General features: G+C 41.2%; 1 protein-coding gene across 4 annotated transcripts in view; it reads left to right on the top strand.

Annotated features, from left to right (window-relative positions):
• The window catches only part of IP6K1 (inositol hexakisphosphate kinase 1), a 41446-nt gene that overhangs the window by 5680 nt on the left and 12332 nt on the right, over positions 1-23434 (top strand). For 2 of the 4 annotated variants that reach the window (XM_037529289.2, XM_054693996.1), the window contains exon 2: positions 16835-17184. In XM_037529289.2, coding sequence (XP_037385186.1) covers positions 16962-17184 — 223 coding nt within the window. In that variant the 5' untranslated portion in view covers positions 16835-16961. Of the gene's footprint in view, positions 1-8983; positions 9068-11650; positions 11668-16834; positions 17185-23434 lie in introns of those variants that run through there. The other 2 variants (XM_037529292.2, XM_054693997.1) reach the window with 2 other exon arrangements.

Raw genomic sequence — 23434 nt, 5'->3', positions numbered from 1 at the left:
GTGTTATTCGTAATAGCTTCAGGGAAACAACCCAGTTGTCTGTCAGCTTATAATGGACAAATGCAAGGTAGTATATAAATATAGTGGGATATTATTTAACCATAAAAAGGAATGAAATACACTACAGCATGAGTGAATCTCAAAGACGTGCTAACTGTAAGAAGCCAGGTACATGATCCCTTTTATATGCAGTGTCCAGTTAAGTCAAATCTATGGAAACAGGGATTAGGTTAGTGGTTAGTTAAGTCTTGAGATTGATTAGAGGATAAGGGAATGGTAGCTAAAGGGTATGAGGGTTTTTTTGGAGGTGATAAATGTTTTAAAATTGTAATGATAGTTGCACATATCTTCAAATATATTAAAAACTTGGGCCTCCCCCATGGCTCAGTGGGTTGAAAACCGCCTGTGAAGCTGTCCGCAGCCTCTGCAGCGCGGGTTCGATTCCTGGCCGGCCAGGGAGAAAGCCACATGGCGCAGGGCCTCCCCGGTGGCGCAGCGGTTGGGCGCTGGGTTGCGAAGCTGCCCGCAGCCTCTGCAGCGCCGGTTCGATCCCCGGCTGCTCCCCGGCCACCAGAGGAGGGTCCCACATGGCCGCAGACCTCTCCTGCCGCCCGCTGCTCCCCTCAGCAGTGTACTTCGGTCCTTCTGCCTGCTCTGCTCCCCGCTCTGGCTCTGGTGAATTCTCTCACTCTCCCGCACTTCTGACTGTACCCAGTGCTTGTATGAATAAATAAAATGTTTAAAAAAAAAAAAGAAAGCCACATGGCGCAGCAGACCTCTCCTGCCTTGCCCGCTGCTCCCCTCAGCACTGTCTTTGGTCCATCTGCCTGTTCTGCTCCCTGCTTTGTCTCTAGTGGATTCTCTCACCCTCCCGGGCCTCTGACCTGTACCCCAGTTCTTGTATAAATAGTCTTTAAAAAAATATTTAAAAACCATTCAATTATATGCTTTAAACGTGTGAATTGTATGATATGTGAATTATCTTGCAGTGTTTGTAAAAAAATCTATCATATAAAGATAATATATGAGAAATAAAAAGGAAAACAAAGGATCACCTTTTACTTCACTGTTAAGTGTTTCAATATATAACCAGACTTTCTTCCATGTATAACTTAATATTTATAGGTAAGATACTATACATCCTAATTTATATCTTTTTGCTGTCAACAATATGTTAGAAATGTCTGGGTTAGTAATGCCTTTACATCAGGGACCAACTGGCAGTAAATTAAGGAGAAAAGAAAAATTTAGATTCTTATGTAAAATTTCTTGATTTTTAAATTTTGCCTTGAATTAAGACGATTTGAGCTACTTCACTGCTCAAAGAAAACCCTTTGGGCCTCCTAGGTGGCCGGCCAGGGAGATTCCTACATGACGCGGCAGACCTCTCCTGTCTCACCTGCTGCTCCCCTCAGCAGTGTATTTTGGTCCTTTAGCCTGTTCTGTTCCCTGCTCTGTCTCTGGTGGATTCTCTCACCCTCCTGTGCCTCTGGCCTATATCCCAGTGCTTATATAAATAAATCAATCTTAAAAAAAAAGAAAAGAAAACCCTTTGTAGAACAGAAATGCAAAAAAGTTTCAATTGCCTGATGTGCATGTTCCCAGCTAAGGTGGAACAAGGCAACACACTGCTTTCTTGTTTGAGCTCACATACTGTAAACTACTATCCTTTTTGTGGTCTATTTCATGCCAAGGCTTTTTCATATTTTTGTGCTTTTTGATAGTGATTTTGCAGATTAAAGGGCTCCCAGCTATTGTGCTAAAGTCCTGTCTAATCTTTTTTTAAAAAAGATTTATTTAGTTTTATTATGCATACAAGAACTGGGGTGTAGGCCAGAGGTGTGGGGGCTAAGAGGATTCACCAGAGACAGAGTGGGGAGCAGAACAGATGGATCTACTGAAATACACTGCTGAGGGGAGCCGTGGGCAAGACAGGGGAGGTCTGCTGTGCCATGTAGGTTAGTTCCCTGGCCCGGGATCGAACTCATGCTATATTGGCTGGCAGTAGCTTCATAGTGCTGAGACTTTAACTCCTCTGCCACCAGGGAGGCCCAGTACTATCTAATCTTAAGTACAAGAAGGCTGTGATGTGCCTTATGAAGAAAGTAAGTGTTAGAGAAGTTTTGTTCAGGTATGACTTGTAATTGCTTGAGAATTCAGCTTTGATGAGTCAACAATATATAGTAAATAAAATATCTTATTAATAAGCAGACACATACATAAAAGGTTAAATATTGTATGTATGTAGCCCTAGAAGGTTATATATTAATTGGGTGATGAAAATGTGATCACAGGCTTACAGAAAAGGAACCCTATATTTCCCCTGGAGCAGTGACTCAGTATTTGTTACTTAGTGTTAACAATTGTTTTATAGAACATTACTACTATGAATAAGTAGAACTGACTGTATAGTCTTTTGTGTCTATACAAATATCTAGTTTTCTTTTGCTCAATGTGTTTTTGAGATTCATCCGTTTTGTTTTCTTCCTTTTTATTCCTGAATAGCCATTTGGTTTATGGCTGTGACTATTTGCTGATGAGCACTTGGGTGGTTTCTAGTTTTGGGCTATTATGAGTAAACATGCAACAGTGTTCTCGTATAAATCCTTGCGTGTACATTTGTTTTCATTTCTCTTTGATTAATACCTAAGAGGAGTATTCCTCTCACTCCCAGACTGCATCATAGGTACACTTTTAGGAAAAGTTGAAGAGCAGTCATATGGGCTCCGGGCCCAGTTTTGATGGTGTTCTTCCTTCACAGTCCTCAGCTCCAAGCTTCATTTTCCATTTTTTTCAGATCTGCCTATAGAGTTTTAACTTTATTATGGCCCTTTACGGTAATACTGGCCCTTTTGGGCTGCTGAAGATGTGCATCTTGGAGCTGAAATTGTAAAATTTCTTAATGGGTAAAATATTTATCAAGAGTCTGAGAGTGAATATTTGTGAAGTATCATGAGTTACTTTTAGATAAAAGCATTTAAATGTGATAAAAAAGAAAACCAAATTTTCTTTATAGATTTTATTTTTTAAGTTGAAGATCATAGTTAGGGTTATATACATTGAATAGAACAATAGTCTTTATGCAACCTGAGATTAAAATGAAATGTTTCCTTAGGAAAAAGTTTAGATAACTGGTTCGGGAGTTCTTCACTTGACAAGGCATAAAAGCCACGCAGGGGACTTTATTTCTCCTCTCTGAACATCTCAGGGCCTTTTGGTCCCCTCAACCAGTCTTATTAGTGTATCCACTGAAAACTAGGTAAGTGGCCCTGGTACACTAATAGCCTTGCTTGCTGTACTTTATTCCCACATCAGTTGTAGATTTTCACAAAATCTGTTATTCAGATTTTGTCTTAACAAATGTCTGTGGAGCTGCTTAGACGCCTTACACTGAGATTTAACATTATCTTGGTAACTGAAGTGATGCTAGCTGGTTCGCCCCCCGGCCAGGGTAGAGAGTTAGGGAGGTGGGAGACCATCTCTTGTGAATTGGCTTGAGAGTTATAATATAGGTAACTGCTTTAAATGCCAACCCCTCCTCACCGCCTTATTGTTTAAGGAAACATTCTCAACTGTTCTCAGAAGATTTTCTCCTGAGCATGGATGTGGATGCTGGTTGTCAGTGCTCATTGTTTCCTGGGAAATGTGAAACCATCCAAGATTGTGTTACCACCCTTGAAAACACTGGCATTATAATGTGAAGGTTCTAGGATACCATGATTTCTTCAGGTGGAGAGTTATAGAATATTAGATATTTTTTGGAATGTAGGGAGTTTTTCAGTTATAGATTATATTCATTTTTACGTGATGACTAAGATTAGAGAGACTAAGTGATTTTCTTAAGTGCAAGCCTGGTTCTGAAACTCCTCATGTCCTGACGAGTTGAGTCTCTCTTCCTCACACCCTGTGGCCTCGCTTCCCTGCAGTATGAAAAGGCATGTACGGCATATTGTTGAAAGGCTTGGAGTTCCCACATCATTATATAAAGGCAGTCAAATTCCCGAGCAAATGAGTCTACAGGTGTACTGAGATTACTAATGTAGCTCAACCCTGTACCAAGTGATGCCTTCCTTCCCAGACTAGACTAAAAGATAGATCTTGGAACTCTCCTAGGAACCAGGCAAGGTTAATGTTGGCATTTAAATTACTTTCTAGCCGTGGAACCTTACTTAGTCAGCAGACTTCTTTGTCTAATACTTTGTTGTGTAATTTGGTTGACAAGATACTCATTCTCCCAGCTTCAGGTTGTTGATCAAATAAAGAGGAAGCTTGTCGAGTGGTTAACTCATGGCTTAGGTCAGGCCGTGTAGCATGCTGGTTATTTCAGGCAACTACGCGTAATACATGCATAGGTGGTTTTGCTCTTTGATATTCTATACGAAAATTGAAGAAATTCTGTAGCATAGAAAATAAAATGAATGTTAAGAAGTTTCTTCTTTGTTTAAGAAGGTGTATTACAAAATATGTGGTTATGTTAGCTGTTTCATGAAATGGCTGACTTTGGCCTCAGGGTGCCAATTATTAAACTTGAGTAACTTTACAAAGTACAGTATACTAGGCAGGGCTGCTTAGATCATTTGGTGTATTAATCTCTCTTTTATTACATTGTTGTCTTTTTATTGGTAGAATTGTGAATAAAGCAGAGGTGTGGATTTTATGTAGGTGATGAAACCTCTCACTGTTAATTTGTGCTACTTAGCTTTTTCAACTAATTGAAACAAGTATTAGGGTCCCTTTAGGAGACAGAAACCACACAATAATTTGAACAGGTAAAGTTTAATATAGAGAATTATTAACTACAGTAGGGGATTGGTGTAATGAGGGATTGCCTAGTAAGAAATAGAGAAAACTCTAACATAAGGAACAGCCTACATAGGAGCAGCCACTGCCTCTTGAATTTTGACTATTCAAGGTCTCTTGAAATTCCATGTGAATTTCTGAATGGGTTTTTCTGTAGGGCTGATGGAAGTGCTCAAGGAAGCCATTCTCCCAGGGCTGAGACCTGTACCTTGGTGGAGGAAGACAGGTGATCACACCTAACTCAGTGGCAGGGAACGTTATTGTGGTGGTAGATCAAGTTAGAAATACACATTTCAGAACCTGCTTTGAAAATCTATCCTCTAAGATACTGGAGAAAGTCATTTATGGAGAAATGTGATGCTGGAAGCACTGCCACAACACTGCCTGAGTGAGGTCACAGAGGAAGCTGCTGGCCACTATGCATTGCTCAGGTTAGCCACTGAGCAGGGGCTGGGCACTGGGGGGAGTTGACTGGTGGCGGGGGTCTGGGGAGAGAAGCATGCTAGAACCAGGTGGAAAAGCTTTTTCTTTTTGCAATCTCCAGTGTCCTCTACTGACAGAGCGCAACAGCAGCTGGACAAATATTTAGTGGATTCTCTTTAATTTTTGTAGCGCAGGCAATGATTAATAACTGATAAATTCTATTTTTCAAAGTTATGTGACCAATCTGTTAATAATAAGTATAGCTCAACAAAATACTCTTGTTACCACCACCTTATATCTTAAATATGTTTTTTTTACTGTAGGGATTAATTTAAACTGCTCTTCTGTTCTAGCCAGATAACTTCTGCTGAGTTTTTTTCATCATAGATTTTTTTTCTGTTAAAAAATTACATATACATGAAGCTTTTATGTACTCCTGTATAAGGCTTCTTTCACATAGTATAATGTTTTGGGAATTTGTCCCAAATTCCCTGTTACCTGTATCAGTAGTCCTTTCCTTCGCGTTGTGTGTGTTATTTCGTCATATTAACATTTCAGTTTATCTCTTCTGTTGATGCACATTTGGTTTTTTCCCAGTGTTTGATTCTGGGTAGACCGTCTGTGAACATCTGTTTTGGGGAAACATATATATTCATTTCTCTTGAGGGGAGTAGAATTGCTAATTTATTTATTCATTATTAATTTTTTTTCCCGATCCCTTATTTGGTTCCTCTGTATTCCTCCTCTACTCATATGCATGTCTTCTTTTTTTTTTTTTTTTTTTAAATAGTCCAGAGGTCTTTCATTATTTCTCATACTAATCAGGTCATGAATTCACAGGGAATGGGTTCCGCCAACACAGGCTCCTTTCCATTGGGTCTCACAGAGTGCTTCTCTGGGTGGAGCAGGCAGCTAGCTTCAGTTGAACCCAAGTATCTTTCTCTCTGGCTTCCTTTATTTTCTGATCATTTTCTTTCATATGTTTCAGGAAAACATCTTGGCTTAAAATGCTCAATAGAAACATTCTCTTGGCAAGAATCTTGCTCTTGTTTACAACAATGTCAACTGCATGCTGGGTAACATTATCCATCAATAGTTTTGTCAGGGTAACACTTGTGGGACAGTCCTTTCTGAATAGTGCCGGTCCCCTTAATGTCTGCAATATCACCTTTCTTGTAGATTTGCTTGTCTATGGCCAAAGGAATGACTCCATGTTTTCTGAAAGACCTAGAGAACATATAGCAGGTGCCTCTCCTCCTTCCCTTTGTGTTGGTCATTTTGGCGACTTACTGGAAGATGAAGATGGTGGTTCCACCATATACATATCCTGTTCTAGTACCAGCACCTAGTTATCTGATTCCTCCAAAACTTAGCAATTGAAAATAGCAACCACTTATTACCTTAGTTACTGGGGTCAGGAATTCAGGAGCTGGTTATCTAGGTGGATCTGGCTCAGTCTCTGGAGAAGTTACAGTTAAGATGTCTTCTGGGGCAGCAGTCATCTAAAGGCTTGCCTGGGGATGGAGGATATGTTTCCAAGATTACTTACTGTCATGGCTTCTGCAGGAGGCCTCAGTTCTTCAACATGTGGGCTTTATGAGTATCCTCAGAACATACAGTAGTGTCTAGAGTGAATGGTCAAAGACAGGAAAGAAGAAGCCGTAATGTCTCTTATAACCTAGTCACACACTGTCACTTCTGCCATAGCCAATAATTCTTTGTCAGATTTAAGTTCATGAAGCTACCCTTACCCCCAATTTTCTTCTAAGAGTTTTATATTTTAAGGTTTAGGCCTTTAGCCCGTTTTGAGTTAAATTTTGTACATGATGTGAAGTAAGGGTCCAATATCATTTCTTTGCACATGATTTAGTTTTCCCAGCACCATTTAATGAAAAGATTCTTTTCTTCATTAGATACTCTTAGCACCTTTATCAGAAATCATTTGACTGGCCTCCCTGGTGGCGCAAGGGATTAAGATGCAACCTATGAAGCAATCTGCAGCCACTGCAACGTGCGTTCGATCCCCGGCCAGCCAGGGAGCAACCCACATAGCACAGCAGACCTCTCCTGACTTGCCCGCTGCGCCCCTCAGCAGTGTATTTCAGTCAATCTTCCTGTTCTGTTCCCCACTCTGTCTCTGGTGGATCCTCCCACCCCCATGCCTCTGGCCTGCACCCTAGTTCTTGTGTGCATAAATAAATAATCTTTTAAAAAAAGATATATAAAGTAATAATTAAAAAAAAATCATTTGACTGCATATTTAAGGGTTTATTTTTGGGCTTTCTATTCTGTTCCATTGGTCTGTATGTCCTTATGCTTGCACCATACTGTTTTGAATATTGTAGCTTTGCGGTAAGTTTTAAAGCCAAAAAATATGATTCCTTTAACTTTGTTCTTCTGAATTTTGACTATTCAGGGTCTCTTGAAATTCCATATGAATTTCTGAATGGATTTTTTAGTTTTTGCAAAATATGCCATTGGGATTTCTTTAGGGATTACATTCAATCTGTAGGTCTCTTGGGTAGGTAGTATTTGTCATTTAAACAATAATAAGTCTTCTAATATATCAACATGGAATGTTTTTCCATTTATATCTTTAATTTCTGTCAGTGGTGATTTTGGCCATTATTTACTCAAATATATTTTTCTGTCCCTTTTTCCTGGGATTTCTATACTGTGTATATTGTTATATTTGTAGTGTCCCACAGATCCCTCAGACTCATTATATTTCCTTACGCTTTTTGCCTCACAGACATTAACTTCAATTGCTTACCCTCAGATTCAATGATAATAATAATAATACTGTGTGCTCATTTCTGCTGTTGAGCCCCCCCCCCCCCCAGTGAGTTTTTCATTTCGGTTATTAAACTTTTAAGCTGCAGAATTTCTGTTTAGTTCCTTTTCATAATTTCTCTTTATTGATTTTTAAATTTTGTTCTTATATTTTCCTGATTTCCTTTAGCCCATTGAATGTGTTTTAGACCATTGATTTAGCCTCTTTGACTAATATTAATTCCAATGCCTATGCTCTTTTGGGGATTTGGCGGTGGGGGTAAGTTCTTTTTTTTCCTGTGAATGACATTAATTTTCTCTGTACTTGGTAATATTTTGTTAAACTAGACATTTGAGTATTATGATGTGGTAACTTTAAAAATCTAATTTTCTCATTCCTCAGAGATTGCTAGCTTTTTGTTTGTTGGGTCATAGAACCTTCCATTTGTGGCTTTTCCAAACTAATTTTGAAAATGTATATTCCTTGTGTGTGGTCATTGAAGTTTCTATTTTGTTAACTCTACAAAAGTGACCTAATTAAAGATTTCCCTAAATATATGACTCCCCAAAGGGGAAAAATGAAAAAACAAGTACTATTTCCTTAAATCCCCTGGAAGCTGTTTCATCCTGAGTGTTGACACAGTGGTCACCAGCTTCTGCCTCCTCCTTAGTGATCAAAAATAGCTGCTATCAGTCAAAATTCACAATCCTGATATTTGAAGGACAAAGTACTTACTGCTTACTCTAGCCTCCAGCAAGCCACAGGAGAATTGTGGCTATCTATTCTTACTGCTATTTGCTGTGGTACCGAGGGTTGGGTAACTGCTAGACAAAATTCTGAAATAGACCACATTTCACAGCGTCTTCATCAAACCTTAGAAGCTTCATGTTTTTCAAATAGGTCCCATTTGCCATGAGGTATTACTCTTTCCATATATCATTGGATATCTTGCTAACTTTTTTCTTTTTTGGTATTGTTCTTTTTTAGGTTTTGCTTTCAGGGCTATGTAAACTCATAACAGGCTGGACAGTGTTCCTTTTCTCCTTATTTTCTGAAAAAAATGGTCCCAAGGTTGGTGTTTTTTTTTCCTTAAATGTTTGGTAGCATTTACTAGTGAAACCATCTGTTTCTTGAATTTTCCTTGGGGCAAGATTTTTGACAAAATCTTTGACAAATTAAGTATTAAGATTTTATATTTTATGTCCATTTTGTTTAAGTTAATTAATTTGCTGGCATACGGTTATTCATATTACTTTATTATTATTTTAATGCCAGTAGTATCTGTAGTGATATCCCTTTTTTCATCCTTAATGTTAGTGGTAGTTTGTGTGTTCTTTTCCTATTGAGTTTCTCTAGAGGATTTATCAATTTTGTTAATTTTTTTCCAAAAGACCTACTTTTGGCTTTGTTTATTTTGTTAAAATTGAGTGAGTTCTGTTTATATCTTTAGTATCTACTTCACTGAGTCTTTTTCTAACTTCTTAAGGAGAACTTTAGTTTACTAATGTTATATTTCTAATCCCCCCCCTTTTTTGGCTAGTTTTCTAATTTATTTTTTTAAAGATTTATTTTATTTATGCATCCAAGAACTGGGGTATAGGCCAGAGGTGGGATGTATGTGAGAGGATTCACCAGAGACAGTGAGGAACAGAACAGGCAGATCTACTGAAATACACTGCTGAGAGGAGCAGTGGGAGAGACAGGAGAGGACTGCTGCGCCATGTGGGTTAGCTCCCTCTCTGGGGATCTAACTTGTGCTGCAGTGGCTGCTGATAGCTTCATTGTGCTGAGACTTAACCCCTTGTGCCACCAGGGAGGCCCTTTCTAATATTTTTAAATCTATAAAATTTCAGCGACATCAGTGTAGTATATACTTTTTAAAGTGGTTCCCCCCTTCTCCCATATATTATCTCACCCTGAGAAGTGTATAGAATGGTGTCAAATCTACCTTATTGTCAGGGAAAGTAGGTGAATTGGTATACTGAAGGGTACACAACTTGTTATGGGATTGAGATTTGCTTCTAGTTTGAGTTTCATTCTGTTTTTTCACCTATAGTTTCTGACGCCCAGAATCTTTGAGAGCTCTACTTGGTTAGACTGTACTGTAACCTTCATGTCACATGAGGGTTAGGAAACAGTGTGGAGAAATTTTGAACTTGCTCTTAATGAGTGATGTTACTTTGGAGATACTGCTATACTTCTCTAAGCTGAGAAGTTGTTGGTGGGTTTGTGTAGATGAAAGTTAGCCCCCATTTATGTGGAACTGTGGGTTGTTTATGAGGTAGATAGAAGTGCTTCTCTGATGTTTAAAGGTGCTTAAAAGTAGTAATTCTGGTGGTGTTGCTTGAGTATAAAAGAAGACAGCTGAAATCTAATCTGCTTAAAGCAGTCAAACTCAATTAGATTTGGAGAGGCATTAAATAGGTCATTTACCTCTTTGTTTATAGGCTTTTCCTACCCTCACCATCACTTGGCATATTGCTGATCTTCTGAATACCCTCTAATAAAATTTTTATCCAAGTGAAAGATGTTTAGATATGTTATTGTATGGCCCCAGTGGTGTGCGGCTCTAAACTTAAAGGGCTTCTGTTGAGTTTGTACTCCAAAGTCTTGTGTTGTTTGGTGAACATCTGACTGTGTAAGGAATTATGTTATGTGGGCCTAGAGAGAGGGCTCACAGGAGCACAGGAACATTGGCTACCAAAAACGTGGTCCTTGCAAGAGGGAAGAGAACCTGAGCTGGACTCAGCCCCTGTGTGGGAGCAGCAACAGGTTATCGCAAAAGAGCAGAACTCAGTGTAGTTAAATTTTGTGGGGCATTTTACTTCACTTCCCACTGTAGCAAAGTACAGTCCAATATCAATGTCTAAAAAATTTGATCTATGGTTACATTTTCAGATAATCTGTAGAGTAGTATAATATCAAGACATGTAAGTGTGTAATTCACCTTTAGATTTCAGCTGTATCTCATTTTTAGATACATGTTACCTTTAGGTGCCTCTTAAAATAGTACCACATTCAGTGATTTCAGACTCCCTTTGGAATTTTGACAGTGTTGTGGTGTCATTGAGACACCACAGGAAAAACAACAGCTATTTCATGCTTGCATAATTCCTCTCTCTGGATTTTTTTCTTATTTTAAGCTATTGATCATCTAATTGGTGGAGGGTTCTAAATGAGGCCCCTAAGTAATATAGAAAGCTCAATACTGTGACCAGAGGTTTGGCGTCTCCTTTACTGGGTGTGGGGAATTCTGTTTCCACATTTTGGCTCTTTAATAGCAGGATGCGTGTGAATATCACTAGTCCAGGGTAGCAGATCTGTAACTGGAATGACCTTCATTTATAAACCCAGAATTGCAGTTAATTGAAGTTTGGGTGAGGTGACAAGAATTATTGTTCGTTTGTTTCTGTTCTGAAATAGAGCAGATTTTATCCAAAAGATGTTATGGTAAGGATGGGGAAAATCCCACTTCTGCCTCAGTCGTGTCAGCTTGTCCCCACTGTGCTCCTCTTCTCTTTTAGTTGAGTTACTCTGGGATGAAGGGGAAGAAAAGGAGCTAAACTTACCAGTCGTGTTAGAAGCCTGTGCTGTGAGAACAGCCTTGGTACTGTCCCTTTGTGCAGAAGCATCTTACACCAGCCAGCCATGGGTCTTCATTGGGATTGGTGGTATGAGATTAAGTCCAGCAGCTCCCCATTCCCTATTTTAATATTCTTAGCCTGTTTCATTTTAAGTGTTCTGTGGTTTTTGTGTTCCTTTTAGAGCCATTTCTTCTAATCTAAATCTATTCGTAGATTTGACCAAGTGTAGATTCACTTGTAAATGTGTAGGCAGTCTTTTACCTGATTTAGGTATGGCTCACCTGAACAATTTAGTGCCAGCACAGGTATTTCTGTAACTTCTTGTTCAAGAATAATGCCGTACAGGGGCCTCCCTGGTGGCGCAAGGGGTTGGGATGCAGCCTATGAAGCTGTCCACAGCCACTGCAGCATGAGTTTGATCGTTGGCCAGCCAGGGAGCAACCCACATGGCGCAGCAGACCTCTCCTAACTCGCCCACTGCTCCCCTCAGCTGTGTACTTCAGTAAATCCTCCTGTTCTGCTCCCCACTCTGTCTCTGGTGAATCCTCTCACCCCCCACACCTCTGGCCTGTATCCCAGTTCTTTTGTGCATAAATAATAAATCTTAAAAAAAAAAAGAATGCCATACAAATTGTGAACAGTATTTCAGGTGAGGAACGGGACACCTCTGTGTTGCCTTTGTTTTGGTTTTTTTCTTCCTCATTTTGATTTCCTCTGTATCACTTTGGACCTGTATTCTTAAAATTCTGTCCTTGAGTCCATCTTTTCCCACTACAGTTGAGGCAGATATTTTCAAAAGGATCTTTACTAAAATGTATCTGGGGAAACACAGATTTTTAATATTTAGAAATCCAGTACAAACAGGAAAAGGGCACACTGGATTCTAGCTTCTCTCCGTGCCCTAAATTACTTCTTTTCTAGCCGTCTCAGGCCTGCTGCCAAGTTTTCTTTCTTCCTTGCTCCCTCTTTGCTCTCAGCCTGGTGTCCCTAGCTCCTGGATAGGACCTAGTGTTCTAAGTAGACCTCCATCTCTTCTCTGAGGGCAAACAACAAAATAGTTACCTTTTTTTTTTTTTTTTTTTAATTTTCTAGAGGCATGTCTTTTCCATTTTTTTTTATTTATTTGTTTGTTTTTGTTTGGTTTGTACATGCACTGGGTACAGTCAGAAGCGCGGGAGGGTGAGAGAATTCACCAGAACCAGAGCGGGGAGCAGAGCAGGCAGAAGGACCGAAGTACACTGCTGAGGGGAGCAGCGGGCGGCAGGAGAGGTCTGCGCACCATGTGGGACCCTCCTCCGGTGGCCGGGGAGCAGCTGGGGATCGAACCGCTGCGCCGCAGAGGTCGCCGGCAGCTTCGCAACCCAGCGCTCAACCGCTGCGCCACCGGGGAGGCCCCCAAAATAGTTACCTTTAAACCTTTTTCCCTTCTGATTTCAAACCTTTAGGGTTGCTGGAGCCTTCTGTACACATTTCTAGTTTCTTAGATTAGGGGATGTGCCTGTCCTGGGCAGGCTCACTTGGCAGCCTGTATACCTTGAGAATGTTCCCTCTATTTCTTTCTTCCTCAGAAGAGAGGTTTGTGAGCATCTGCTTGAAACAATCCAAAGTGGGGGTAGGAGAAGATTTGTTCTCTTCACTCTAATAAGGATACCTAATCTGCATCAGTGCCTAACATCTCATAGGTAAAAACACAAATGGACTTGAATTTAAAAAAAGCATTAGGTTCCCTTGGTTATATGCTTTAGAAACAAACATGCATTGTTTCCACATCAGACACTGCCATATTTAGGATAACATATAGTGAACAAAACAAAGAGGCTTTGTTTCATGGAACTGACTTAATAATAATAAACAATAGACATTGTAAGTAATAAGAAAATAAATAATATGCTAGAGGGGATAAGTGTGAATAAAAGAAAAGTAGAGCAGATTAAGGGGGATGGGAAGTGTAGGTAGGTTTGCAATTTAAACTTAGGGAGCAATATTGTGGTAGACCTCCTTTGAGGGAGGTGAGGAAGTTAACCATGTGGATATCTGGGGGAAGAAGGGTCCAGGCGTAGGTGGATCTTTAAGGTGCAAAGACCTTAAAATAGAAATAGACCTGTGTAGCTAGCCAGTATGAGAGGGGAGAGGGTAAGAAATCAGATCACAGGCCTCCCCGGTGGTGCAGCAGGTTGAACTCGGTGCTGTGAGGCTGTCCACAGCCTCTGCAGTGACGGTTCGATTCCCGGCCGGCCAGGGAGATTCCCACATGGCGCGGCAGACCTCTCCTGTCCCTCCCGCTGCTCCCCTCAGCAGTGTTTTCCAGTCAGTCTGCTTGTTCTGTTCCCCAGTCTGTCTCTGGTGAATCCTCTCACTCCCCACATCTCTGGCCTGTACCCCAGCTCTTGTATGCATAAATAAATAAATCTTTAAAAAAAAACAACAACTTTATTTTGTATATTTAGTCCTTAATATGGTAAGCATTTACTTTGGATTTTGGAGGTAGGAATGGGATTTTTATCTGCATGTGGATTGTCATTAGCCCTCTTTGAAACCAAAATCTTTGGTGGCTGAATAACATGTTTCTCTTCTTTGAAGAAGATTGTGTGTCTGTTCGCCTAACCCCAAGCTAGAAAAGCACTTATTCCCAGAATTCAGGTCATGCTTGTTATCAGTACTGTATTACTAAGTTTGTTCACTTAATCTGAAACTGTCCTCTATTCCCAATAAAGGGGGAAAATAGGGAGGGGGGAAAAAGAGCTAAAACAAAGTTAATAGAAATGTATGTGGTGTGTTTTATATGTTTATATCTAAGAAGATGTTTGAAAAGCAAAAACATCATGACTTTATATATACCCATCATGTGGAAACAAAATATCAAAAGTCTAGACTTGACTAGAGATTGGATTTCTACCTTCCAGTCCTATAGAGGTTGGCATGAATCTCTCAAATCCAGGGACTGGCCAGGTCCTTAACTTTCCTCCTGCCCAGATCCTCTGGAACACTTGGCACTGTTGGCTCCTCTCCTTTCCTAGACACCCACTGACCCGGGCTAGAAAGTTTTGCATCCTACTGGTGTTCCATTTACAGTCAGAGGCAATCCCAGGGTGAAGTCTGGGCAGGAGCCAACTGACAGTGCTAATGAGTCTACAGCCACAGTGGGCACCTCCAGAGTCTTTGGGAAAAGACTCTCTACAACTGCTCACTTTCCATGTAAGCACTGCTTCTGCATGAGTCCTTTTATTTCCATATTATGCTTTTTACTCACTTTGGTCCTCTTTGTGGGCTTAGTTCATTCCCATAAGCTTCTTTTTGACCAGACGGAGATAAGAAAGAATTTGACAATAGTGATATATTGCTGTAATAGACTTGGCATGGGGTATCTTAGGAGCCCTAGAATTGTATACCAAACTCAGGTTTGGAGAGAATGGAGTATGGGGAATCTCCTTGGGGCAGAGATTTGCTCTCTGAAGGTAGTTGGCATCCATCTGAAGTGGATGGCTAAGCCAAAAAGTGTGTGTATTAAGGTGGTACTGATCTGTTTCAAGATTAACTAACTTTTGTTAATGGCAGTAAAATAGATAGTAATTACCTGGGCAGCTTTGAATTAAGAACATATTGCAGTTTTGCAATGGTGAGTTTATGTTGCCCATTTTGCCCATAATTATAGGGTTCAGGGAAAAAAGGGCTCTTACAGATAAAACCATATTCCTACTCTAAAAACATTTTTCTTTTTTGTTCCTGATCTTTCAGTATAGTTTTACCTACTACATTCCCAAATCTAAAAGTATACTCAGTATTAAGGAAGTTGCCAACTACTTTAACTTTTTTTTTCTTTAAAGATTTATTTATTTATTTATTTATACAAGCACTGGGTACAGTCAGAAGCGTGGGAGGGTGAGAGAATTCACCAGAGCCAGAGGGGAGAGCAGAACAGTCAGATTGACGAAGTACACTGCTGAGGGGAGCAGCGGGCGGCAGGAGAGGTCTGCACACCATGTGGGACACTTGCCCCACGGCCGGGGATTGAACCGGCGCTGAAGAGGCTGCAGGCAGCTTTGCAACCCAGCGCTCAACCACTGTGCCACCAGGGAGGCCTTACTTTAACTTTCTTGAGAGAATATTGAAATTATAACAGGGTAGTGCCCAGGAAAAGGGGAGGTTCTAGGTTCCCTGCCCCAATAACCTCCCCTTTTCCTGGGGACCACCCTGTTACACAATAACAAAGAGGGTATTTAAGTATACCAGCTTTTCCTTGTCACACTGGTTTGTATGAATCAGAAAGGGAAACTGTCATGCTAGACTTGGTCATAAATTGATGGCTGTAAATTTAAACTAGAAGAAATACAAAGCCTGAATTTCTTTGGGAAAAGCAACACTTTTTTTTATGATGCTATAACTCAGCAAAGAATGGCTTTCTCTGCCTGTTCATGGCACCTGCAAAAAAGTTGTTATGGTAGTGTGACCTGATTTCTCAGGCAGAAACGCTTCCTTTGAGTCGAGAGGCCCTTCCTTACCAGTGCTGGCTGTTGTAAGAAGTCTGAACAGAATGAATTTGTGTCTCCTTCTCTTTGTTTTTTTTTCCCTCCTGGACTCTTATTGAATGTGAAGTAAACAGGATAGTTGCCTTCCTCATGGCTGTAACATATTGTAGCTCTAAAATCAAATCCTTTGGAAAACTTAGAAGGGTTCTCAGAGCTAGAAAAGGAGGAGAGGGCCTCCCCTGGTGGCACAGCGGTTGAGCCTGCGAAGCAGCCCGCAGCCTCTGCAGTGCTGGTTGGGTCTGGTTCGATCTGCGGCTGCCGGGCGAGGGTCCCACATGGCGCGCAGACCTCTCCTGCCGCCCGCTGCTCCCCTCAGCAGTGTACTTTGGTCCTTCTGCCTGCTCTGCTCCCTGCTCTGGCTCTGGTGAATTCTCTCACCCTCCCGCACTTCTGACTATACCCAGTGCTTGTATAAATAAATAAACAAACAAACAAACAAATAAATAAATCTTTAAAAAAAAAAGAAAAGGAAGAGAATGTGGACTTTTGTGCATAAAAAGATGGATGGAGAAAACCAAAGTTGTATTGTTAAACAAAATTTACCAACTGCCTCTCAAGCACCAAGCAGTGTCGTACATGTTGGGGAAACACGTAATCTGTTCTTACTCCTGGGACAAATGTTTTGTCAAAATCTGTTCTTACTCCTGGGACAAATGTTTTGTCAACTCCAGGGAAACTAGCTTGCCAGGTGTTTTGATACCCGCTTTTCTTTTCTCCTTTTCTATTAGGAAAGAAGAATCAGCTGAATAGACTCTGACCTTTGGCTTTCAGTCTGCCAGGTCCGCCTACTAGCTCTCTCTTCGTGGCCCATGTGCTGCATCCTCTGCCCTCAGTGTGCAACCGGCCCCCAACGCAATGTGTGTTTGTCAAACCATGGAAGTGGGGCAGTATGGCAAGAATGCAAGTCGGCCCGGAGACCGGGGAGTTCTCCTGGAACCCTTCATCCACCAGGTGGGCGGACACAGCAGCATGATGCGCTACGATGACCACACTGTGTGCAAACCCCTCATCTCCCGGGAGCAGCGCTTCTATGAGTCCCTCCCTCCTGAAATGAAGGAGTTCACCCCTGAGTACAAAGGTCAGTCACAGGCCTGTGTGAAGGCCCTTAACTCAGTTTTCCTTGTCTTTTTTTCCCCTTTTGATGTGGTTTTAGGTGCTTGTTGTCTCAAAGCAGCTAAGTCACTTTATTAAGTAAAATTAGAAGTTGAAGGCATCAACAAAGTCTTTAGCTCTTGAAAATTGAATTCATTGATAGGTGAACTGGAGAAGAATCCACAAAATTAAGTCCCATTGGTAAAGAAGATCATGGTGTTGCCAAGGTTTCCTGTTTTCTAGAATGCTCTAGGAGAGAAGTGGGGGAGCATTTCTCTGGTCCCAGAGAAAGGAGAAATTGGATGCCTTCCTGGCCAGACTGTTGAAATAGCTGGCAGGAGGCTCTGTGGAGCCTGTCTGTATGTGCTGAGAGTGTGGACTGATAAAGAAATTTACAGAACGACTGGGGCCTTGAGGTCTTAACTTTGAAGGAGAAAGAATCTGTTTCAAAATACACATAAAAGAGAATCCATGAATCATCACTTTGGTTTTTAAAGTCTGATTTATGTCACTGAACATTTTTATGATTGTTTAACATGTGTAAGTTATTCTTTTTTTAGGTATTCTGCTTTTTAAGCTTCCAAAACTATATGAGTTCAGTCATCCACTGCATCCCACACCATGTTCTACTTAATGGGTCCTGTATTTAGAAGAACCAATCCATACTGGTATAGACTTTTGTTGCTTATTTCACTTTTTATTTTTTTTTTTTATTTTTTTTTTATTTTTATTTTTTTTTAAAGATTTATTTATTTATTTATTTATTCATACAAGCACTGGGTACAGTCAGAAGTGCAGGAGGGTGAGAGAATTCACCAGAGCCAGAGCGGGGAGCAGAGCAGGCAGAAGGACCGAAGTACACTGCTGAGGGGAGCAGCGGGCGGCAGGGGAGGTCTGCGCGCCATGTGGGACCCTCCTCTGGTGGCCGGGGAGCAGCCGGGGATCGAACCAGCACTGCAGAGGCTGCGGGCAGCTTCGCAACCCAGCGCTCAACCGCTGCGCCACCGGGGAGGCCCTTATTTCACTTTTTAAACAATTGTAGTAAAATATATATAACATAAAGTTTGACATTTTTATGTGTTAAATACAATGTCATTGTTATATAACCCTTATCACTATTTCCAGAACTTTTTCATCACTTCAAACAAAAACTGTACCTATTAAATAATAACTGCCCATTTGCACCTCACTAGAACCACTGGTAACCTTTAATCTACTTTTTGTCTCTACACATTTATTAGTTATTTTATATAAATGGAATTGTAATTTTGTCCTTTTTTGTTTTCAAGGTTTGTGTTTCTAATTTTTCAAGGGTCATCTGTGTTGTAGCATGTATCATAACTTCCTTTCTTCTTATGGCTGAATACTATTCCTTTTTAAGTATATATACCACATTTTGTTTATCCATTGATCTGTTGATGGACATCTGGGTTGTTTCCATCTTTTGGTTACTATGAATAATGTTTCTGTGAATACTGGCTTACAAGTCTTTTGAAATCCCTGTTTTCAGTTCTTTGGTTATATACCTAGGAGCAAAATTGCTGAGTCATATAGTAATTCTGTGTTTTAGGTTTTTTTTAAAGATTTATTTATTTATTTATGCATATAAGAACCGGGGTGTAGGGCCTCCCCGGTGGCACAGTAGGTTGAGCACAGTGCTGTGAAGCTGTCCGCAGCCTCTGCAGCATGGGTTTGATTCCCGGCCGGCCAGGGAGAATCCCACATGGCACGGCAGACCTCTCCTGTCTCACCTGCTACTCCCCTCAGCAGTGTATTTCCATCCGTCTGTTCTGCTCCCCGCTCTGTCTCTGGTGAATACTCTCACCCTCCTAAGCCTCTGACCTGTACCCTAGTTCTTGTATAAAAATAAATAAAATCCTTAAAAAAAAAAAAAGAACCGGGGTGTAGGCCAGAGATGGAGGGGGTGGTGGTGTGAGAGGATTCACCAGAGGCAGAGGGGGGTGCAGAACAGGTGACTCTATTGAAATACACTGCTGAGGGGAGCAGAGGGTAAGACAGGAGATGTCTGCTGTGCTGTGTGGGCTAGCTCCCTTGCCGGGGATCAAACTCATGCTGCAGTGGCTGGTGATAGCTTGATAGCACTGTGTCTTTAACCCCTGCATCACCAGGGAGGCCCCCAAGTTTTGTCTTTCATTATTATAACCACCCTATTGAGTGTATTGATTTGCTTTTGGCCATTTGTATTTCTTTTCTGGAGAAATGTCTATTGATGTCCTTTCTGACATTTGAAATTGGATGGTGTGGTTGTTATTTTCAAATAGAATCAGAAGAATATTAAATTTGAAAGAATACATATTCATGGGCTACAAAATAAAAGAGGAGGCCAGAATTCAACACTGCTTGCTCTAAGTGGCTAAGAAACAACAGTTACATATGCTTTATAAATGCAGCTTCTTCCACCTACTCATCCCCACTCAACACATCCAAACCTTGTGCTATAAATATGTCAAAACCAGAAAGAGAATTATAGGCCCTGTTAACTCAGAGTCCTCTAAGAGAAAAAAAATCCCTTAAAGGGAAGTTGAGCCTTAACTCCTGAGAAATGTTTTTTAAATCAACCACCAAATGAAAATAACAAATAAATAAATAAGAAAACACAGAGAGGGAGAGAAAAGGAAAAAATGAAACCATAACCACTAGCACTGGGACAAGTTAGAATCTCAAGGTGTCTCCCAGGAAAAGATAATTAAGTTAAGGTATTGATGCAGTTTTTCCTCCTCTCTTAGACTGGAAACAGAAATCTTTAAAGGCATAGCAAATCTTTAGTATCTGATTTTCTTTCTTTGGGCTGCATTTTCTCAAGGGAAAAAGGTGTACTTCCTCAAATATATAGTTCATTTAGCTTTTTGTCACTGATGCTGCCTTCCCTCTGCTGGCCACCCTCTGGGACATTGCCTTCCTCAGCCCCCAGGACATCAAGAATATCCTGAACAGCGTGGACATTGAGGCAGATGAGCAGCTCGACAAGGTAATCAGTGAGCTGAAGAAAAAAAAGCATTGAAGACATCAGTGGGCAGGTTCTCAGCAAGGTGGCTAGTGTGCTCCATTTCTGCTGCCCTGTGATCCACTGCCGCTCCTACTGCTGGCTACACCCCCACCACAGCAGAGGAGAAAGAAGGAGAAGTTGGAAGAGTCCTAATATGCAGGATTTGACTTACTCTACTAGAGTCCTGTTCTGCAAATAAAGACCCTTTTGACATTCAAAAACAAAAACATATAATTCAAATACAGATTCTTTTTTTCCTAAGTCAAATGAAACCAAATTTATTCAGATAAAAGATAATACAGGTTCAATTCATGTATTTCAGAGACCAACATTTATTTTGAAATAAATTTAAAATCACAGAAAGTATACACAAATTATAATAGAGTTCTCATATACCCAGCTTTCTCTAATACTAACATCTTTATTTAACCATAATACAATTTGTAATTGCCAAAATCAAGAAATGTATATTGATATAATACTAATAGCCAATCTGTACACCTTTTTCAGATGCCATCAGTTTCCACTATATCCTTTTCCTGATCCAGGAGGTCACAGTGTGCTCAGTCTTCCTCAGTGTACTCTAATCTAGGATAGTTTCTCAGTTTATTTTTCAAAACTTTTTAAAAGTTTTGACAGTTATTTTATAGGCGTTCCCTAAATTTTGATGTGTCTTATTTTACACATGATTAATTAGGTTATGTATTTTAGGCAACAGAAATGATCCTGTGTTGTCCTGAGTTCATCATATCAGGAACAACGTGTATTGTTGCTCATGGTATAATTTTTTTTTTTAAAGATTTATTTATTTATTTATACAAACACTGGGTACAGTCAGAAGCGCGGGAGGGTGAGAGAATTCACCAGAGCCAGAGCGGGGAGCAGAGCAGGCAGAAGGACCGAAGTACACAGCTGAGGGGAGCAGCGGGTGGCAGGAGAGGTCTGCGCGCCATGCGGGACCCTACTCCAGTGGCCGGGGAGCAGCCGGGTATCGAACCTGCGCTGCAGAGGCTGCGGGCAGCTTCGCAACCCAGCGCTCAACCCCTGCGCCACCAGGGAGGCCCTTAATTAATTAATTTATTTTTGATTTATGTATACAAGCACTGGGTACAGTCAGAAGCGCGGGAGGATGAGAGAATTCACCAGAGCCAGAGCGGGGAACAGAACAGGCAGAAGGACTGAAGTACACTGCTGAGGGGAACAGCTGGCGCGGTAGGAGAGGTCTGTCACCCCATGTGGGACCCTCACCCAGCGGGCCGGGGATCGAACCAGTACTGCAGAGGCTGCGGGCAGCTTCTCAGCCCAGCGCTCAACCGCTGCGCCACCAGGGGAGGCGCTCATGGTATAATTTTGATCACGAGGTTAAGGTGGTATCTGCCAGGCTTTCACACTATAAAGCTATTATTTTTTTCCCATTGTAATTAATATCTATGAGGAGATACATAGAGAGTCTCTAAACATTCTACTCACTAGCGCACTAATTTTAGAATCTATCAGTTGTTCTACCTACAATTATTACCATGTTGTATGCCCAATAGTGACATTTGTTTTCATCATTCCTTCTGTAACAATTAAGTGGAATTCGAATTCTATAGAAAGAATTCTCCCTTCTTACTAATTTATCACTATGAACTGTCCCTCAAATTATTCTAGATTTGACCACTGGAAGTCCTTTATGCTGGCTTGTGTATACTTTTTTTTTCTTTTGTGTGACCCTCGACGGTAAGCGGGGAATGAACCAGCACTGCAGAGGTTGCCTGCAGCCTCGCAGCCCAGCGCTCAACCATTGTGCCACCAGGGGAGGCCCTTGTGTGTACTTTTGACATATAGTCCCCTTTTTTTTTTTAAGATTTATTTGTTTATTTATACAAGCACTGGGTACAGTCAGAAGCCCCGGAGGGTGAGAGAATTCACCAGAGCCAGAGCAGGGAACAGAACAGGCAGACTGACGAAGCACACTGCTGAGGGGAGCAGCGGGCGGCAGGAGAGGTCTGCGCGCCATGTGGGACCCTTGCCCAGCGGCTGGGGATCGAACCAGTGCTGCAGAGGCCTCGGGTAGCTTTGCAACCCAGCACTCAACCGCTGCGCCACCGGGGAGGCCCCAGTCCCATTTTTTTTTTAAAGATTTATTTTTTATGCGTACAAGAACTGGGGTCTAGGCCCAAGGTGCTGAGAGGGGGTGGTGGTGAGAGGATTCATCAGTGACAGAGCGGATAGCAGAACAGGCAGATCTACTGAAATACACTGCTGAGGGGATCAGTGGGTAAGACAAGAAAGGTCTGCTGTGCCATGTGGGTAGCTCCCTGGCTGGGGATCTAACTCGTGCTGCAGTGGCTGCGGATAGCTTCATAGGTTGCATCTTAACCCCTTGTGCCACCAGGGAGGCCCTGAAGCGTAGGCATTTTTAACCAAGCTAGGAAAAATGTCAGTTATATTCTTTACCTTGGCACTAGGCTTGAAGAGGGATTTTCATTTATTTAGTATAAACAATTATAGTCATTAAGTGTATTCCCTATAGTACTGACAGGTTTCTGCATCCTTATACAAATAAATTTTGCTCATTTATCAAGTAATTTTTTAAAAAAGATTTATTTATTTATGCACAAAAGAGCTGGGTACAGGCCAGAGATGCGGGCGGGTGAGAGGATTCATCAGAGACAGAGTGGGGAGCAGAATAGGTAGATTGACTGAAATACATTGCTGAGGGGAGCAGTGGGTGAGACAGGAGAGGTCTGCTGCGCCATGTGGGTTGCTCCCTAGCCAGCTGGGTATTGAACTCATGCTGCAGAGGCTGCGGATTGCTTCATAGTGTGGTGCTTAACCCCTTGCGCCACCAGGGAGGCCCTTATCAAATAATTATTGAGCTTGTGCTGGATGCATGTAAAAGACAAAAAAGTCCATACTCTCAAGAACTTACATGCTGTTGTGACCAAGAATAAAATCACATAAAACAGTTGTAGATTGTGATAATGCTATGGAGAAACTAAAGTTCTGTAATTGCAAATACAGAACAAGGGCTTCCAGATCACAATACTTGATATAGGAGCACATCAGATCAGGGAAGGAATGTTTGGAGAAACTTGAAGGATAAACGCTAAGGAGCAGATGGGCAATGAAAGAACATTCTGAGCATAAGTGAAATAACAGATTAAAAAAAAAAAAGTTTGGATTGTTCTAAGAACTAGTTTGCCTCTTTCTGCCAACTAAGAGTTAAGAAACAGTACACTTC

This window comes from Talpa occidentalis, unplaced genomic scaffold (genome assembly GCF_014898055.3).
Source record: "Talpa occidentalis isolate TD23 unplaced genomic scaffold, MPIMG_talOcc4v2.1 talOcc4.10, whole genome shotgun sequence".
In the NCBI taxonomy this organism is placed as follows: domain Eukaryota; kingdom Metazoa; phylum Chordata; class Mammalia; order Eulipotyphla; family Talpidae; genus Talpa; species Talpa occidentalis.
Note: the sequence above shows the minus strand (reverse complement) of the source record. Positions and strands in the feature narration are given on the sequence as shown.